Source organism: Leucopleurus acutus (assembly GCF_964270905.1).
Source record: "Leucopleurus acutus genome assembly, chromosome: X".
In the NCBI taxonomy this organism is placed as follows: domain Eukaryota; kingdom Metazoa; phylum Chordata; class Mammalia; order Artiodactyla; family Delphinidae; genus Leucopleurus; species Leucopleurus acutus.
In genome coordinates this window covers 59,838,376-59,856,978 of record NC_139148.1, presented here as the reverse complement: position 1 = coordinate 59,856,978, position 18,603 = coordinate 59,838,376, and the positions used below count along the sequence as shown (strand labels likewise).

The window sequence follows — 18,603 nt, the reverse complement described above, 5'->3', positions numbered from 1 at the left end:
AGACTGGTGCTTGGGTGCCTCGGCTGTGGGCCTTGTGGTGTGCTGTATGCTTGGCAGGTGGGTGGTACTTGCTTCCTGGGGCCACATGGCACTCTGTCCAACCATCAGCGTCGCCCTCAGGGCTGGTCTCAGGGCTGTGTCCGCTCAGGCGCTGCCCGCAGCTCCGAGGTGGGAGTGGGATAGTTGGGTGTGGGGGCAGAGGTGACCAGGGCTCAGAAGGAAAGTTGAAGGACTCAGGGGTAGGTGGCCTTGCCAGAGGGAAGTCAGGGTTGTTTAGAGGAAAAGCACGTGCTGCAGGAGATCTAATCACTGATGTGGGGTGGCGGGTGGGGAGGTGGCTTATTCTAGGTAGTTCCATTACCCTCCTGCGGGAGGAGGAGATACCAAAGCGATCAGCGGGCACATCTGGACAAGCTGATTTATTAGTGTTACAGTGGGGCTTCCACACAGAGGCACCCGAGCCAGGCGCTCAGGTGCCCTCATCCCCCTCGGCCGCCAAAGCCTCCTGGCTCTCCTCTCTGCCGGGCTGCTGCTGAGCGAACTCCTCGATGACTATGTCCTCAGAGCTTGCAGAAGCAGCAGAGGGAAATGGAGGGTTAGGAACAGCTGTGTGAGCGTCTTCCACATCCACTCCCGTTTCCCGATCCCAGAGAAGTGATCCCTTCCCTGTTTCCCAACTCCGATCCTCACCGCCTCTCAGCTGCCCCCGCCCCACTTGGATCACACTGGCTTGTTTCCTTTGTGTCCTCCCCAGTCTGCCAACACAAAAGCCCCCATGAGGGCCAGAGGGAAAATAAGAATGGAGGGTGGGAAGGAGGGAAGGGATGGGAGAATGAAAGACGGGAGAAGTTAGGGTGAGGAGGCGCTGGGGGAAGGAAAAAGAAAACTGGAAGGGATGAGGGGGAAGGACGATTGGGAGAAGAGCAGGAGGTGGAGGGCGGGGGACGCAAAAAGGGAAAGAGGGGGGCGTATGAAAAGCACTGAACTATGACACAAAGCTAAACCATATGTTTCCACTGCACACCTATTGAAAGCAACACTCCAGGGAAGCTTTTTTCCATTTCCATCGTCATAAAATGGAGAGTGGCAGTGGGGAAAGGGGGGCGAGGTTTCCAGGCCTCACATTTTCTTACCTAGCAGCCTCTGTAGCAAGCATGGAGAGGGAAGGAAATATGGATTGAAGCTGATAAGTTCCCTGAAGAAATGTCCTGTTACTCATTCCTCTCCCTTTTTAACCCTCTCCCTCCCATATACACAATACACACACACACACACACACACACACACACACACACACACACACAAAACTTCCCCTGAAAACCTAGACACCCAACCTACCTATTGCTATTCAATCTCTACCCAAACTGCCAGTCCTCGATTCATGAGATCAGAACTGCTTGGTCCCCAACCCTTGGGACCACTGTTCCTGTGAGTCCCACCTGGTCACTCACCGTTCGATGGCTTTGGATGCATCAGGATCAAGGGCAGCTCCACGCCAACATCACTGCAAGGATCCCAAGGTAGAGTTACAGATTTCCCTCCAAGGCCACTCCCTGAACCTCTCCCTCAATTTTTCAGTCCTGGGATGCCCTTAGATTCTCCTGTGTCATTCTTTGGTCTCCTGATCGCATCCTCCCCTTCTTGCCCCAGTTCCCCCTCCCCACAGTGTCTTACCTGGCTGTCAGGCCACCTAGGATGCTGAGGGTAGAATGACACCCTAAAATTAGCAGCTGGAAATGGTTAGTAGCAACCTAATTTTGCAGGGGAATGAAGGATTGTAAGGCCAACTCAACCACAGAATGGGTTTCTGGAAGGGAAGGTGGCTTGTTCGTGGAGCTCACAGGTTTGGGAAACTGGTCCAGGAGAAGGGGTGGGGAATAGCTTGAGTGGGTCAGTCCAACTGGGAGGAAAACAGAAGTGGCTCCCCAGCCCCTGCCCAGACAGACCCTGCACTCTTACTCACCCTCCACAGGACACCATCAGGTTGACTCTGACTTTGTAGGACACCAGGATCCCCAGCAGTTCCTTGTCCATTCCTGGTCGAAGACTGGAGGTGGTAGTATTCATTGTTGTGTGTTTGGAGGGGAGGGGCTGGGGGTTAATTCATTCAGTGCACCTTTTGTCATCTGACAGGGCTCCCAGGCTCTGATCTCCTACTCATTGGGACCACACTTCTGTTCCTCAGATCCAGTTTTACCAGGTCACCCTCTGCTCAGGAGCCTACCTCTCTGAATATGACTACTACACTGCTTGGCTTTCATGACCCTTAACAATCTAACCTTCCTGCCCTAACTCCCTAACACCTGGGATACAACCTAAGTGGACCCATGCTCTCTCCATCATCAGAACGTGCCATGCAGATTCCTACCTTCTAGCCTTTGCACAGGCTATGTTCCCAACCCGGAACACTCTTTTCTTCCTCTGTTGCTATCCAGATCCAACACCTTCTTCAAGCTCTAGCTCCTTCTGTCTCCTTTAGGAAGCCCTCTCCAGCTGTGCTGGCTTCTATTAACTTCTATTGGATTTGTAGTCTGAACCACACGTACTAACATTTAACTGTTAGATTGCATTTAAATTCCTCTTTGTTCTCCGTTTAGGCTGTAAATTGGCTGAAGGCAGAGACTGTCTTAAACGTCTTTGTATCCTCCCACATTGCTTAGCATAGGAATAAGCATGTAACAGGTGTTCAATGAAAACCCACTGATTGAAAAATAAGGCACAGAAAACTATATGATCTTGGGAAAGTCTCTTCATTGCCCTGAGATGCTGATCCTCTATCTGTAAAATAATGCTGTTTGTATGATTTCTCAGGCTCTTTCAAGCAATAATAGTCCATAGCAACATGATTGATAAGGCATAGGGAAAGGCAGTGGGAATTAATGCTTGTTAGATGGTGGCAGATGGCTTTTGGTGGGAGACACATCTTACACTAGGGCCTCCAAGTGTTAGGCATAGGACCAAATGAATGATTTGGTAGAATTATATCAATTCCTATCATATTTTTCTTCTTTTTGTCCTCTTTTCTCTCCATTTCTCATCTGTCTTACATTGAACTTCTATCTTCACTAGAGAGTAGCTGCTGTAGAGATCGCAGTGTTAGAGCCAGATGACATGTGATAGAATCTTTTCCATCTCTGCCACTTATTAGCTACGCAAGCTTGGACAAGTTCCTTCATCTCTCTGAGCCTCAGGGTCGTTAAGTGTAAAGTAGAATAAGAATACATATCCAGCCTACTTTAATGGGATTCTTATGAAGATAACAGTACCATACGTAAGACCTTTATGAGCTGTGAAATATTATACAACGTAAGGAATTTTTCCTTTCCACTTTTTCCTTTCTTGTTGCCTATGACCTAAGCCTGCCATTGGTCCCATGGGTATTATTTAGCTTACTGTCAGCCCTCTTGCCTGGAGGCAGCTCTGAACACTGACCTAGGGACATTTTTAAAAACAGGTAGGCTTCATTGAAGGTGAAACCTCATAACTGTACATATAGCACACAGAATGGGTTGGGGGTAGAAAATGAAGGTTGGGAGTTACATTTGAGCTTACATCGTGCTAGAGGCCAGATTAGTATCACCATGCTTGAATTTGCCATCCAGTGCCAGGCCCTGTTTCTGGCAGTTGGCAGCCAGGAGTGGGGTTACTGCAAAGCTCTTGGAGAAGGTGGAGTTAGCAGCTATAGTCTCCCTTTCAAAGGAAAAGAAGAGATGAACTTAAGCTAGGCTTGCCAACTAAGTGATTCTCATTCCCAAGAGTTTTTTGCACGATTCCATGAAACTACTGGAGTATCCAAGAGAGCTGGCATGTCTGACTGTGGAGAGTGGGAACAATTCACTCTGGTGGGAAATACTTATGCCTCTGCCCTCTCTCAGGACTTGATGATCCTCTTGTGGTATCCCCTCTCCAGCTCTCTTGAGAATCCCTCCCTCTTTCCACATCAACCCTCACCTTGATGTTCCTCAGTCCTGGGCTCTTCTCCACTTCCTTCTTTCCCCAACCCCCTCCTCTGCCTCCAGACCCCAGCCCTCGTCCCACCACCCTATCCCTTGGCTCTCTGACCCAGGCCCCAGCGCCAGCTCACATGAACTCCTGAACGAACACAGTCTTGGTGTACTTGTCTAGTGAATACAGGATGACATCTGTGATCTGGTCAACTGAAGAGCCGGGAAAAACACATGACTACAATTAGTCAGTCATCCTCGAGACCCCAACTTGCTGCCCTTGTACACGGGCACATTACTCACGATATACTAAGATGTGCATATGGACAAACAGAGATACGTGTTCTGATAAGCCTGCAATGGAGGGAAAGCCTAGATGAATGCAGACTGGGTAAGTGGGGCAGAGTTCTGGAAAAAGACCTCTGGATTTGGGACCAGGTGCAGGGGGATAGGAAAAGAGGCTCACCTGAAATCTTAATCTTTTTGATGACCTTGTTGGTGCAGTTGTTGATGGAAACGTTGACAGTGATGGATTTGCCATGGTAGTGAACCTGAAGCAGGAGGAGAGGCCCATTATAAGACTGGAGGGAGAACACCCAGATCAAGACCTAGAATTTGTTTCCTCAGTGCTTTTGTCACCCTGGCTTCCACCCTTGTCTTCCCAAGTAGGAGATCAATGAAGAAAGGGTGTCAGAGGGGTTGCAAGGTAGGGGGCATTAAATGGGGGTCACAAACCTCCCTGTCCATCCAGGCCTGGAGTTGTAGGGGTTGAGCTGACAGAAGGAAGCGGCGAACAGTCTGGGCCCAGGGGCCAGGGCCTGGCTCCAGGGGTGCAAACTGGATTTTCCGAATCACCAGCCGCACAGAGTCTCTAAGTAGAGGCCAAGGGGACAGCCAGAATGTCTCCTGAGGACCCACAGACCTTTCTCATGCTAACCCCACAGCCCAGTCCTTGCTTGGGGAGGGGAGGTGGTGGGAGGCCTCTGTCAGAGAACTCCTCTGGACTCTCAAGGTAGGTATCTGGACCACAGGTCAGCAAACTATGGCTCAGTGGCCAAATCTGGCCTGCTTCCTGTTTCTGTATGGCCTGCAAACTAAGAATGGTTATTACATTTTTTAATGGTTGAAAAGAAATCCACAATAATATTTCATGACATGTGGAAATTATGTAAAATTCAAATTTCAGTGTCCATAAATAAAGCCACGCTCGTTCATTTACGTACTGCCTATGGCTGTTCTCATGCTACAGTGGCACAGCTGAGTAGTTACAACAGAAACTACATTGCTCACAAAGCCTGAATATTTCTTTTTTGGCCTTTTACGGGAAAGTTTGCTGACCCTTGCCCTAGAGCAAAGAAGAGAAGTCAGAGGGAAATCAGAACTGGGCATCTGAGTTGGTGGTGACAGTGCTACAGAGGTTAGAAGTAGGGCTGTTTCTGTCCTGAGAGCAAGATCTGTTTTGTGGCACAGGCCGGAGGCAGGGATTTTGGAGAGGACCAAAGAAATACCTCTTAGAGACTTTCTCCTCCAGGTTTTCAGCACAGAAACTCTTCACTTCAAAGTCAACACCACAGGCCTGCAAAGGGGCAGGAGCAAGAAGAACTCATTTCTGACACTACCCCTCCCTTCCTCATGGGTTTATAAGGAAATGTCTGATCCCGTCCCTTAACTGTCCCTTTCTCTAGTCTTGTCCATTTATCTCCCTGTCCCTCTTTTTCAGAACCCAGACCTCACCTTCCCTGTATCATCAGGACCTGGCTGCAGTGTCACCGAACAGGGCAGGTTGACAACCATCTAAAAGATCAGAAGGAGGTCAGCAAACAGAAGAAACAGGGACCCCTTTCCTCTGTTCTCCTTCTTTAGCTTCCTTTCTTAATCTTCCCTGGAAGCCTTGCCCGGGACTTGGGGTCAGTACCTGCAGGGTAAAAGGGTAGGCATTGTCCCCCAGCTTGTGCAGCAGTCGCTCCTGCAGGACTGTGAGGGGCCCCTGGGGGCTGCTGTGCTCAGCTGGGACCACTTGCTGGACCTGTACATACAGATCTTTGCGGAACGTCAGACCAATCACATCCAAGTCATCATGGCCATAGCGAAAGGCACACGTCAACATGACAAACACTGCAGGCAAAGGAGGAAGAGAGTGACCTGTCAGACCTGAGGGGGAAAGGAGATCTTAAATAGCTCAGAGGAAGACATGGAGAGACAATGTAATATGATCAAAACAGTATGGCCATAAGGAAAAGGATCAATACATTTGACTATAGTAAAATTTAAAAGTTCTTTACATTAAGTGTCTTTATAAATAATGAAACAAGCAAAAGCCTGAGAGGAAATACTTGCAACACATATAACAAACAAAAGTTTAGTGTTCATAATACATAAAGAACTCCCACAAATCAGTAATAAAAATGAAAACAGCCCAATATAAAAGTGTGCAAAGTTTATGAATAGACTCTGCACAGAAGAGCAAAACAGAATGGCCAATAAGGTATGAAAACATGTCCAGTCTAATGATAATCAGATAAGTACAAATTAAAACCACAGTGAGAGGACTTCCCTGGTGGTCCCGTGGTTAAGGCTCTGTGCTCCCAATGCAGGGGACCTGGGTTCGATTCCTGGTCAGGGAACTAGATCCCACATGCCACAACTAAGAGTTCACATGGGGCTTCCCTGGTGGCGCAGTGGTTGAGAGTCCGCCTGCCGATACAGGGGACACGGGTTCATGCCCCGGTCCGGGAAGATCCCACACGCCGCAGAGCGGCTGGGCCCGTGAGCCATGGCCGCTGAGCCTGCACGTCCGGAGCCTGTGCTCCACAACGGGAGAGGCCACAACAGTGAGAGGCCCGCATACCGGGAAAAACAAACAAACAAACAAAAAAAAACAGAGTTCACATGCCGCAACTAAAAGATCCTGCATGCTGCAACTAAAAAAAAATCCCGCATGCCACAACGAAGATCCTGCATGCCGCAACTAAGACCCAGCACAGCCAAATAAATAAATAAATAATTTTTAAAAACCCACAATGTGATAACACTTCACAGCCATCATATTGTCAAAAACTTTAAAGTCTGACAGCACTATGTGTTGAGCAGTGCTCCAGATGTGGAGCAATGGGGTTCATTACACACTGTGGTGGGAATATACATTAGTACAACCACTTTTTTTTTCTGTCAGAGTCCCTAGGTTTATTTATTTATTTTTTTACAGAGGGCAATTCAATTAATGAGGAAACCAGTAAGATGTTAAGACTGATACAATAGAAAATTCAAGGACCTAGAGATTTGTAGTTGGTCAAGGGAATGCAGAAAAAAAATTGCTAACAAATCAGTACAACCACTTTGGAAAACTGTTGGGCACTATCCAGTAAAGCTGAATCTTCTCATATCTTATGATCTAAGATGAATTTAGAGAAAGTCTTGCTCATGTCTATAAGGAGATACCTATGAGAATGTTCATTGCGTCAACGTTTGTCATAGCATAAGATTGGAAATGATTTAAATACCTATCAATGGGAGAATGGGTAAACAGTTGTGGTATATTCATATCATGGAATACTAAACTGAGGTTAAAATAAATGAACTAAACTCCATGTATTAACATGGTTAAGTCTCAAAAACTATTGAGTAAAAAATGCTAGCTGCACGATGATATGCACAATCTGATACCATGTACGTAAAGTTGAAAAGCATGTAGAACAGTACCAAAGTCACTCACTGATATATAAATATAGAGTAGAAGTATAGAAACATCATGGGAGTAATAAACATCAAATTCAGGATAGTAATTATCTGCGGTGGAGGCAGGAAGAAAAGGAGGGAGGGAGGAAGGAGTATGGGATTAGGGAAGGATACACAGGAGACTTCAGTTTGATTCTGTGATTCTTTTTAAAGCTAGGTGGTGAGTACAGGGTATTCATTACATAATTCTCTAGGGTCAGAATACTTGGGCTTGAATATGACTTGCATAAGTCCCTCGAGTTGTCTGAGCCTCAATTATTTCACCTGTCAATAATAGGACTGCACTGAGAGCTCTACATATGTTATTTGGACCTCACAATAATCCTCTGAAGTATTATTACCTCCACTTTACAGGTAGAGAAAATGAGCTCAGAGCAGCTAAGTGACAACCCAGGATTTCAACTCAGGCCTGACTCCAAAGCCCAGTCTCGTATGTGCCCAACTTAACTCATAGGATGGTTGTAAGGAGTTGATGTATGAGAAATCCCTTTGGAAATTTAAATTAGATGTGGATGATGATGGTGACGACCATGGGAATATTAGAAAAGTGGAACAGTTATAAATGAACTTATACATTGCAGCTAGTACCTCAGATTAGGGGCAAATAGAAAGTCACTTGAATGCACTAGTGGTGTGGGATGGGGTACAGAAAGATAGCTGTCCAAAGACAGTGACAGAGACTGAGGGAAGGAAAGATTTAGAACAGGGGTGGGGAATCTTACTTTTAATCAGGAGCCCTGACCCAAAGAAAAGAAAACTACCAAGAGCCACACACTAGTAGAAAGCAAGTCATTTTTGTGTTTTTAAGAGATCAAAACAACAAACAGCCAGATTATCTGCTTTTAAAATTACGAGCAAGCAAAGAAAATGAATCTATATTCAAAAGATACAACAAAGACTGAAAGTAATGATAATGGTAGTGTTTATAATGACTGGGGCAATGGGCAACTTCATACCCTGCAGGAGGGAGAGTTAATTGGTACAACCATTTTAAAGGGCAATTTGGCAATAGAAACCTTTAAAAATGTGTGACTGCCCTTTGGTCATTCATTCCTTTTCTAGGCATTTAGTCTAAAGAAATAATTGGACAAGTATGAAAAGAAATACATACAAGCATGTACTTTATGGGGTTGTTTATCATAGCAAAAAATGTCCAACGATTGAAGTTGGCTAAATATATTATGGTACACCCATACAATATACTACTAGGCAACTTAAAACTTTATAGATTTTTACATATTGCATAGGTAAAAAAGATTAGAAAATGTTATTTATAATATAGTATTTTTAATAAAAATATAGATATTTTTGCTCAGAAAATATGAAGTGAAATATTAGTGATTATCTCTGGGTGAGAGGATTACAGTCTTTTTCTCCTTCATCTGTACTTTCTAATATTTCTACAATGAAGACAAACTTAACAATTTTCAAAAGATACAACAAATTAAATTCACCTTGGTTCCCAATTATGCCAATAAAAGTGGGAAAGGGAGAGAGAAAGAAAAGGAAAAAGAAAGAGGGGTCAAAGGAAAGGAAAAAACAGAGAAGATGAGAAAAAGAGGAAAAGAGGTGGCTGGAAGGAAGCAATGGAAGGGAGGAAATGAAAGAGATGAGAAATAAGACAGAAAAAGATCAGGTGAGACCAGGCAGAAGGGTATCTAATAGCCCCTGAGGTAAAGGTGTTAATCAGATGAATTGTTCTGTCACATCCCGCTGTGGCATGTGGGGAGGGCATCACCCCACCCCCAAGACCTTATTGGCTCTCTGGCAGTTTAGAATCATCCTTTTTTTAGTGTGTTAGGAAATAGCTTGTTTTTATTTTTTTTTAATTCAACATCTATTCTAAAGTTATTAATTTATATTTGTGTTTATTATATAAACAATACATATTAATTGTGTGGCAATCAGAAAACGCAAAGAGAATCAAAGCCCTGCCATCATACATCATATTCCAGAGATAACTGCTGTTAGTTTCTGTTGCATTTGCTTCCCAACTTTGTTTCTATAATTAAACATAAGGCCACCTTAGCTATTGACTTCTCTCTCATTGCCTTTTTTAAATGAAACATTTTATTTTGAGATCATCACATGCAGTTGTAAGAAATAATACAGAGAGATCCCACATCAATTTTTGTTAAACCGCACTTCATTCGCACAACCACATATATTGCCCTACAACCAGCCTTTTTCATTCAGGGTGTAGCGTAAGCATATTTCACATCAACAAATGCACCTCAAAAGGGAAAAAAAGCATATTTGAAAATATGATGCAAATAAGATTATCTTCATAAAAGTAACAAAACATATACAGTAGCTAAGGAATAAACTTAAATATATACAACTTAAATGAATAATAATATAAAACTACTAAGGGACATGAAGAAGATTAGAATTAAAGGAAAAAACACATCTTATTCCTGGATTGACATGCATTTATTCAACTAAAGATTTCTTTCTGTAGGTTATTCTGAAGACTTTGTAGGACTGTGAAAAAATGATTTAGGTTTTAGAACTACAGAGTAATTGAGAGTCTTAAATAAGTTGGTTAATTTACTGGCCATACCCCAAAGTTCCTCTGCTATTTAAAACTGGGTGGACTGCTTATCTGCACTGTTTAATCTGAGCCACTAAGTCTGGTTTATTCCACGGTATCTAAAGGTTACATCTGAACTAGTATTCATCAATTTATTCTGAGCCTTTTTCAAATCAAACCCAATTTTCAGTCTAATTGGATCACAGCGTAAGAATTAAAAGGAAAAAAAAGTGGCAAAACAATATTTCAGTGTGATCTGGATGTATAATCCTGTGGCCAGAGCAACGTCGCTTGCTGTTACTTGCTGCAGTTATTGTTTTGTTTGTTTCTTTGTTTGGGATTTTCTTAATGGAAAAAATGGGTTTCCCTACACAAAGGAGATATGAAAAGACATATACGATTAAAGGAAAAAGCAAATGCAAAGTGGCAGGCTGAAGGTATTTCCTTTTCCTTTTCCTTTTTCCTTTTTCCTTTTCCAGCCTATGGAAAAATAAAGTTTTTTGATTTATCCAGGCCTTTAAAAATCTTTTAATTAGTTGCCAACATTTGAAAATCAGGAAATTTGCATTAAAATATGGATTTCTGGTGTACTGGATCTTTCCATGGGCAGCCTAAGCAGAGGCACCACCAACAGTAATGGAGAAAATCAGAAATTTTAGAAAAAGACTTAATTTCAGCACACATGTAAATTTTGTGTGATCTTGAAAAACAAAATTTCATTTATGTTTAGAAATATATCTATTTTGAATATCATTTGGGGAAGGGGCACTAGAATCTTTTCAGACTTTGGGCCTCTCAAGGTTGTATTCTGAGCTTCATTTCCAGTTCCTCTTTAACAATTGGAAAATCTGGCCACACTGGGCTGAAATTCTCAGTGGTTAGCCTCCACCAGACAAGACATTCACAGTTCCCACTACTTTTATATTTTCTTATACCCCTCTGGTCCACACGTCCACTCCACTCATTCAGGTTACTTGCCTGGCATGTGTGACATTTTAGGTTGGGGTTCCTGGCACATACACAGACCAACAAGGATTTTTACTTACTCTTCCGACCTTTTAAGTAATCAGGGTCAACCAGGACTACACCATCTGTGGAGAGGGGAGAGATGGCCCTCTGGTCAGGAAAGGTCCTCAGACTATGAAACAGAAGTTGACCCCTGAATGGTTCCTCCCATTTTTCTCTTTAATTGGCCTCCTCTTCTGCATGGTCCTTTCTTGGCTTTCTTTTACTCCCTCACCCTCATTCCCTTCTCCCCGGGCTCTTTCCCTTTTTGGACTCACTGACCAATGGGTTCCACCATGTCCACATGGTCCACGAAGTCCCGTTTCCCCAGGTAGATGGAGAGCTGTTGTGGAACAACCTCCCATGTTATTATCATAATCATCTTTGAAAAGATTCCCCTGAAGCCCCCAACCCAAACCCCTGAGACCTTGAAGGACGTACCCACCTATCCCTTTTGCCCTCTTATTTGCCCAGCTGGGCCAGGTTCTCTCACCTTGCCATTGGAGCAGGTCTTCTTAAACACCCTATGAGGAGAAAATCAGAGGATAGGGAGGGGGATTGGAAGAGAAGGGAAGGGGAGAAGAAGAGAAAGGAAGTGGGGGAGAAAAGGAAATATTTCTAGGATTAGAAGAAGAGGCCCAGGGACTTCTCTGGAGGTCCAGTGGTAAAGAATCCGCCTTACAATGCAGGGGACGCAGGTTCGATCCCTGGTGAGGGAACTAGGATCCCACATGCCTTGGGGCAACTAAGCCTGTGTGCCACAACTACTGAGCTCTCGGGCCTCAACAAGAGAGTCCGACTGCCACAAGCTACAGAGCCCATGCACTCTGGACCCCGTGCGCCACAACTACAGAGCCCATGTGCCCTGGAGCTTGCACTCCACAACTGGAGAAGAGAAAACCCACACGCCACAACTAGAGAGAAGTCCGCGCGCCGCAACCAAGATTCCACGTGCCGCAACTAAGACCCAACGCAGCCAAAAATAAATAAATAATAAATAAATCTTACTGGTGGGATTAGGGAGGAGCTGGAAAAGAAAAAAAGAAGAGGCCCGGGGAGAGCGAAATGACACAAAGGTGGAGGCAGTTGGGATAGAGTCCAAGACACAAGTTGGGGAGAGGTTGCAAACCCCTTCACCCCAAAGGCAAGTACTTGGGTTTGGGTAAGTGACAAGTCACAGATTCAGAGAATTAGGAGTTCTTACTTACCTGGATATGTTGGCCATGGCGTTGATGTTGAGCCTTTTCTGGCAAAAGGGAAAGAAGGGGGAAGGCTCAATCATTTGGTCCCTATTCTCCTTACCTGGCTCTGGTATACCATCCAGACACACCTAGTGGGATGAAACCTTTTCTTCTTAGATACACACCTCACCACCATCCACGCTTCCTATTCTCCCTCGTGCCAAGGTTACTTATTCAGCCATAATCTCAACTATCCTGGACATTGGAAAAAACCTTCCCTAGTTTTTATGAATTGTTGACTAACCATACTGTCTTTTCTCCAGAAAGAGAGAGGCTCTTTGAAATAGCTGGGGCACTCTTGAGAGCCTTTTGAGAGAAGAAATTTGTCTGGAGAAAGGCCTCCATCCACGAAAGTATAGGGAGAATTGGACTGGATGAGTCTGAACATCACCTAGCACACGGTAGGCACCAAGACATGTTTGTTAGATACACGAATGAATGAATGAATGAATGAACAAAACCCAGACTCTGGCTTTGCTCCTGCAATGGATTCTGATCCTGAGTTCACTTCACGGTGGCCTTAACACTCAGCTAAGAAAGGAGAAATTTGCGGGAGAGGAAAGGTTGGTACCCTAATGCTCGTGGTTGTTGGTGGCAGAAACCTGTATGGGGGTTGAAAGCCTTCCTTGAACCTATTCATCGCTCTTATCACCCTCCCCAGATTTTCCCACCCTTATCTCCATCCATGTCCCCAGGTGCTAAGCCTTGGAGTAGGGATACTTAGAGAGAGGAAGACGTCTCTCTAATGCTTTTCTTTGATGTGTATTAGATCTGGCTTGAGGGGTGAACTTAGGGGAGCTTCCAGAGGTCTCTCCCAGGGTCTCTCAGCCTGAGTGCCTGTCAGCTGTGTCAGGAAAGGTGCCCTTCAAGTGCTTCTTGATATATTGATGGGGGTGCTAAGGGCAGGGGATATGGGGCCTAGTATGGGCTGGAAATAGAGGACTTTGGACTCTTACCTGGGGAGGAAGATGAAGCTCACATCCGTCTCCAGCTCTGGTCACTATGCTCGCCTCCCCAACCTCTTATACCCAAGGTCCTCTGAGTTTTTAGATTGGTGGGGGTCAGGGGAGAAGAATAGGGTTCTGGGGGGGCATGAAATACTGCTTTATAAATAGCTCAGGTGCCAAGAGTTTGGAAAGCAGATTAGTGGCTAAAAGATTAGTGGCTAAAAGATTAGCAGGCTCTTGCTGCTGGGACAGGGCCGGAGTCAGGGGTTGAATCTGATGGTGTTAAAGTCAGGGGAGCTTGAGAAAGGGAACTACAAGGTTTTGGCCTTGTGAGGCCTTGAACCTGAGGACCGGGATCAAAGGGGACTCTGGGACATTAAAAGAAAAGCAATGTGAGAGATAGAAATAGGAGGGCTCAAAGCATAGGCCTTTGTGATTCTGAAAGGAGAGCCTTGTGTCACATTCCAGTCTTTCTATATCTCTTGATCAACTATTACAGGCCACACAAAAGCCAAGGGTATGGGAAAGAGCACCCCTTCCCCAGCCCCCCACTCCTTAGGACTTGGGACTCTTGAAGTGATGTTTAGAGACCCGATTATCCCAGCTTATGTGCACAGCAGGAGTCAATCTCCCGTACATGCGGGTCGGGTAGGGCAGGGGAGGCTGAGTGTGTTGAGCTGTGTGCACATGTCTGTGAGCCTTGAACTTCTTTTCTTGTTGGAGAGGAAGGTAACAAAGGATTCTTGGCCCAGGGGCAGTTTCTCTGGGCAGGATGTTGCCTGTGGATGGAAAAAGCAATTGACATCTATATCACCCCCACCTGAAGTAAACCTTTCCTGCCCCCCAGCCCTTGACTCTCTCCAATCCCTAAAACTAAGTCCACGCTATAGGCTCTAAGCAGCTTCCCTCGCCTCATATGACCACTCATGGAATTAGAGATATTTCTGTCCTGCAGCTGCCAGAACTCCCCACAATGGTAGCAACAAAAGTAATCTTCCTTTCTTGGATGTCCTTCCCATAGGGCCCAGGCCCAGGCTTCATGAACATGGGGGATGTAGAGACAGGATATCCAAGCTCTGGGGATACAGGACCCTACACCACCTCACCTCACCATAGTTCCAGCTATCTATCTTTAGTATCATAGTGCCGGCTGCGCTTTAGGTTGAGGAGGGAGCCCTCAACCCTCCTCGACAGCGTGTCCATTCCTCAGAGGGTGACTATGTCCGTGGCTCAGGGGGCTGGGCCTTCCCTATCTCCCACCCCCCACTGTGGGCGCTGGAGAGCTAGCTGTCCTATAATCTCTTTGCCCAAATAACCGAGTTAGCCTTTGCCATTCCTTGTTAGTATGCACCCCAGGGCCTTGGCTTTTAGTCATTGTAACTCTCTCCTTCTCAGGGATTTTCAGCTACAGCTAGAAGCCCAGACTCTGCGGAGAAGGTTGGTGTCTATGGAGAAGGTGAAAAGTCAGAATGAATGTACTTTTGGACTAGCCTTCAACCCATTTTTGTCTTCAGACCCACACTTGAAGCTTAGCCCCTCTTTCAACTCAGGCCCATGGTACTCTCAACAGGAAGTAGATCTCATAGGCCTTTAATTCATTATTATGATTGAACTTAAATCATTCTCTCTTTTCCTGGAGTATGTTCATTTCTTGCCGGAGGTATAATTTAGCAAAAGTAAAATGCACAAATTTTAATTGCACAGCTTGATGAATTTTTACCTACTGTGGAAGGCTGAATAATGCGTCCCCAAGGATATCAGGTCCTAATCCCTGGAACCAATAAATGTTACCTTATATGGCAAAACAGGACTTTGCAGATGTGATTAAATTTAGGATCTTGAGAGGGGAAGACTATTTTGGATCATCCGGGCGGGCCCTAAATGTAATCACTAGTCTGTTTATAAGAGGGAAGCAGAGGGATATAGAGGGAGATTTAACTGCAGAGACAGAAGGCAATATGAGGACTGCAGCCAGATGCTATGTCTGGGCTTTGAAGATGGAGGAATGCAGCTCTAGAAACTGGAAAAGGCAAGGACACAGATTCTTCCCTATAGTCCCTCATGGTTGCCGAGTGGCTGTCACAGTTCAGGCATAGCCCTGCTCATACCTTGATTTTGGCATGTAACCACCACCCAGATCAAGATATAGGACATTTCTAGCTCCCCAGAAAATTCCCTTGTGTCCCTTCCTAGTTAGTAGTCTCCCAAAGAGAGACATCATAGTTTTATTTTGATCAAGAGTATTTGCATTTTATGAGGAGGCAAGAGTAAGAAGGCAAAGGAGTGCATCTCTAAAGGTGAAGTGTCTGGCCCCTGTGATAGATTGATGGGAGAGGTATCTTCAGGTCCTTACCCACCCTCACTCTGCACACCCCAGTGATATTCCCAGACAGTCCTTCCAGTTTGGAAGTGATGACCGGATAGCTGAGTGAGGAAGGGCTGGTTATTCCATAAGGGATCCTAGCAGACAGGATTGTTTATCAACTCAATAGGCATCTCTCCCTTCCTTCTTGTGGGCAGAATCCCCACTTTTTTATGTACCCCACCCTCCTCCGCCTGGCTCTCTGCTCCTCTCAGCCAGTCATGGTCATTTCATCCTTTTTGCCGGTGGTTGGTTTAGTTATAGGCATGATGAAACTCAGGCCACTGAGACATGGGGGGAAGCATGCTAGGGAGATTCTGGGAAAGGTTTCCTGAGTGATAAAAATAAACACACAGGAAGAGAGGCCTTCCTCTCCTTTTGTCAGTGGTATTTCCATGTTTGGATGCAATGCCTAAAATGCAACAGCCACCTTGTGACCATGAGAGTTGCTGAGCAGCAGGCTGAGGGGTGCTGATCAGAAAGATGGAAAGAATCAGGATTTTTTGAATGACATCGTTGAACTGTTGAATTAATCAACTCTAAAGCTCCCCGCTCCTGGACTTAGATGCTAGATAATACATTTCCTTATTTTAAAGTCAACTGAGTTGGCATTTTCTGTTATTGCAGCTGACAGCATACCAGCAGAGTTAAGTGGGATCTGCACAACGGTACTGGCTCAGTGCGGGAGGATGGAGAGGAGGCAGACAAATCAAATGGTAGAAGCAGAGACTTCCCCTGCTGTCCTAGGTACCGGACACAGTGGTACTGGTCTCTAGTCTAAAGTTGTTAACAGCCTTGTTGGAGATAAAGAACAGACATTTAGAAAGACTAAAAGGGAACGCTATAGAAAAGACACCTGGACAACACTAACTTGGGTACAATTATATGGAACCAGTCACTCTCCCAGGATTTTATTAGTAAATTTGGATTGTCAAGGATTTCAGGTTACTGCTCCTTTCCATCAAGCCTGTGAGGATTGTCCTATTCCACTCCACACTGCACCTTACTTTCAGCAGGCGACCTCGTCTTTTCACTTCATAAAGAAAACCTAGGCAATTGAAGAGAAATTTTGATTGGAGGGAGATTTGTATGCTGGAATCTCATTGGTCATTATAATTATTCATAACTTGTAAGTTAAATCATGAGAGTGGATGGAGAGAGAGAGGGAGAGAAGGAGAGAGAAAGAAACAGTGGAGGAATGGAGAAGGAGGAGAGGAGAGAAGAGATCTGGAAGTAAGTGTTGCGGAAGGGTCACATTTGGAGGAAGGAGGACAAAAAGGAGCCAGGGAAGGGGTCAGAAGGAACATCCAGAGGAATAGGAGAATCAGAGTAAAGTCACAGAAATGAAAGTGAGGAAGAGTTTCACAGGAGAGAGGGGTCTGGTCTGCAGCCTTTCAGAAGGCATGCATTCCTTTTGGCCCAGGTGACGTCAGCGGAAGCTAGCTTCTGGTTGGGGAATGTTGGGAGAGGTCTTTTCCTGAAGTAGCCACTGGGCGGCAGTGGTGGCAGCGTTGGCAGCTGCAGCTGCGTCCAGGGACTGGCAGAAACCTGGCAGAGCTAAACCAGCTTGAAGCAATAGGAGCAGGAAGCTGGCTCCTCCTGGGGCTTCTCTAGTTTAGTGGACACTGGAATGTCCCCTTGGGTGTATGCCAAGCTTCAGATCACACTTGTCCTCCTCTGAAGAGGCCAGCTTCACCCCTGGGAGCAAAGTAAATAATACAAAGTACTTTACAGATTAGCAGCATTTTACGGTTTACAAAGTGTTTTCACATCTATTAACCAATTCAGTATTCAGAAAACCCTAAAAGGTTGGTATTATTGACCCCATTTCACTCATGAGGAAATTCAGTCATGAAGAGGTATCCAGGGTGACACAACTAATACGTGGAAGAACAAGGGTTTGAATTCAGGTCTGGCTGGCTCCAAACACCTGAGCCTTTTGTGCAAAAATCACAGTGATCAGCTGTCCAGGATTCAGGCTATGAGTGCTTTCTCCACGCCTACCTTCTATCCACCACACCCTCACTGGGCAAGGATCTCCAGGTTTCCCCCATCTAGGTTTCTGGTTCTTCCAAGAGATCTAGATTCCAGATTCTAGAGCCTCCCCTACAGCCCTGCCTCCTCCCCTCACTCCCGGGATCCAGCTGGGCAACATTCTCAGGATCTGAAGATCACTTCAGAGTCCCCATTGTTTCCCAGCTCCCTTCAGAGTGGATTCTACTGCAGCCTGCTCCCCCTCCCCAAGAGCACTACCCACCTTACCCTCAGAGTCCTCCAGGCCCAGAGCTTGCTTCCTGTGCCTAAGACTTCCATAATCACGGAGACTTAGTTAGCCCCAGGAGCCTTAGGCCCAGAGCTCCTGACAATTCCATGTTCCCTAGCACTAGGCTCTCAAACATCTAGGCTTGGTGTCCGTACTGTCTCGGCTGTATTCAGACCAGGGTCTCCTGGGGTGATAGAGAGAGATGAAGGGTGGTATGTAGGAGGGGGTGGAGTCTGTAACGGAAGCATGTGGGCTAGCATCCTTGAGGAGGAGTGAATCACCTCCCCACCACCTCCTCTTACATGCGTAATAGGCATCTTGAAATTGGCAGGTGGAAAAATGAGCTCCTCATGTTTCCCCACACCTACTCCTCTCACAGCCTTCCCCATCTTTGTCAATGGTGTAAGTCCATTCTTCCAGTTGCTCAGGCCAGAAATCTTGGAGTCATTCGTGACTCCTCTCTTTCTCTTATACCCCTTATCAGTAAATATTGTTGTCTCTACTTTCAAAAGCTAGCCAGAATCTGCCACTTCTCACCACCTTCACCGGCCTGGCCCAAGCCGCCATCATCTC

General features: G+C 45.5%; 1 protein-coding gene across 1 annotated transcript; it reads right to left on the bottom strand.

The window, feature by feature from the left end:
- Positions 1–469: 469 nt before the first annotated feature.
- ARR3 (arrestin 3) lies at positions 470–18,597 on the bottom strand (the record flags this gene model as incomplete). The annotated part of the gene is made up of 17 exons (XM_082865107.1): positions 470–755; positions 1,134–1,143; positions 1,452–1,504; positions 1,675–1,698; positions 1,964–2,047; positions 3,553–3,690; positions 4,085–4,157; positions 4,411–4,495; positions 4,680–4,815; positions 5,453–5,520; positions 5,679–5,738; positions 5,860–6,059; positions 11,259–11,303; positions 11,500–11,560; positions 11,711–11,741; positions 12,426–12,463; positions 18,568–18,597. The coding sequence occupies 17 exons, from the start codon at positions 18,595–18,597 to the stop codon at positions 470–472; spliced, it is 1,422 nt and encodes a 473-aa protein (XP_082721233.1).
- Positions 18,598–18,603: the final 6 nt, after the last annotated feature.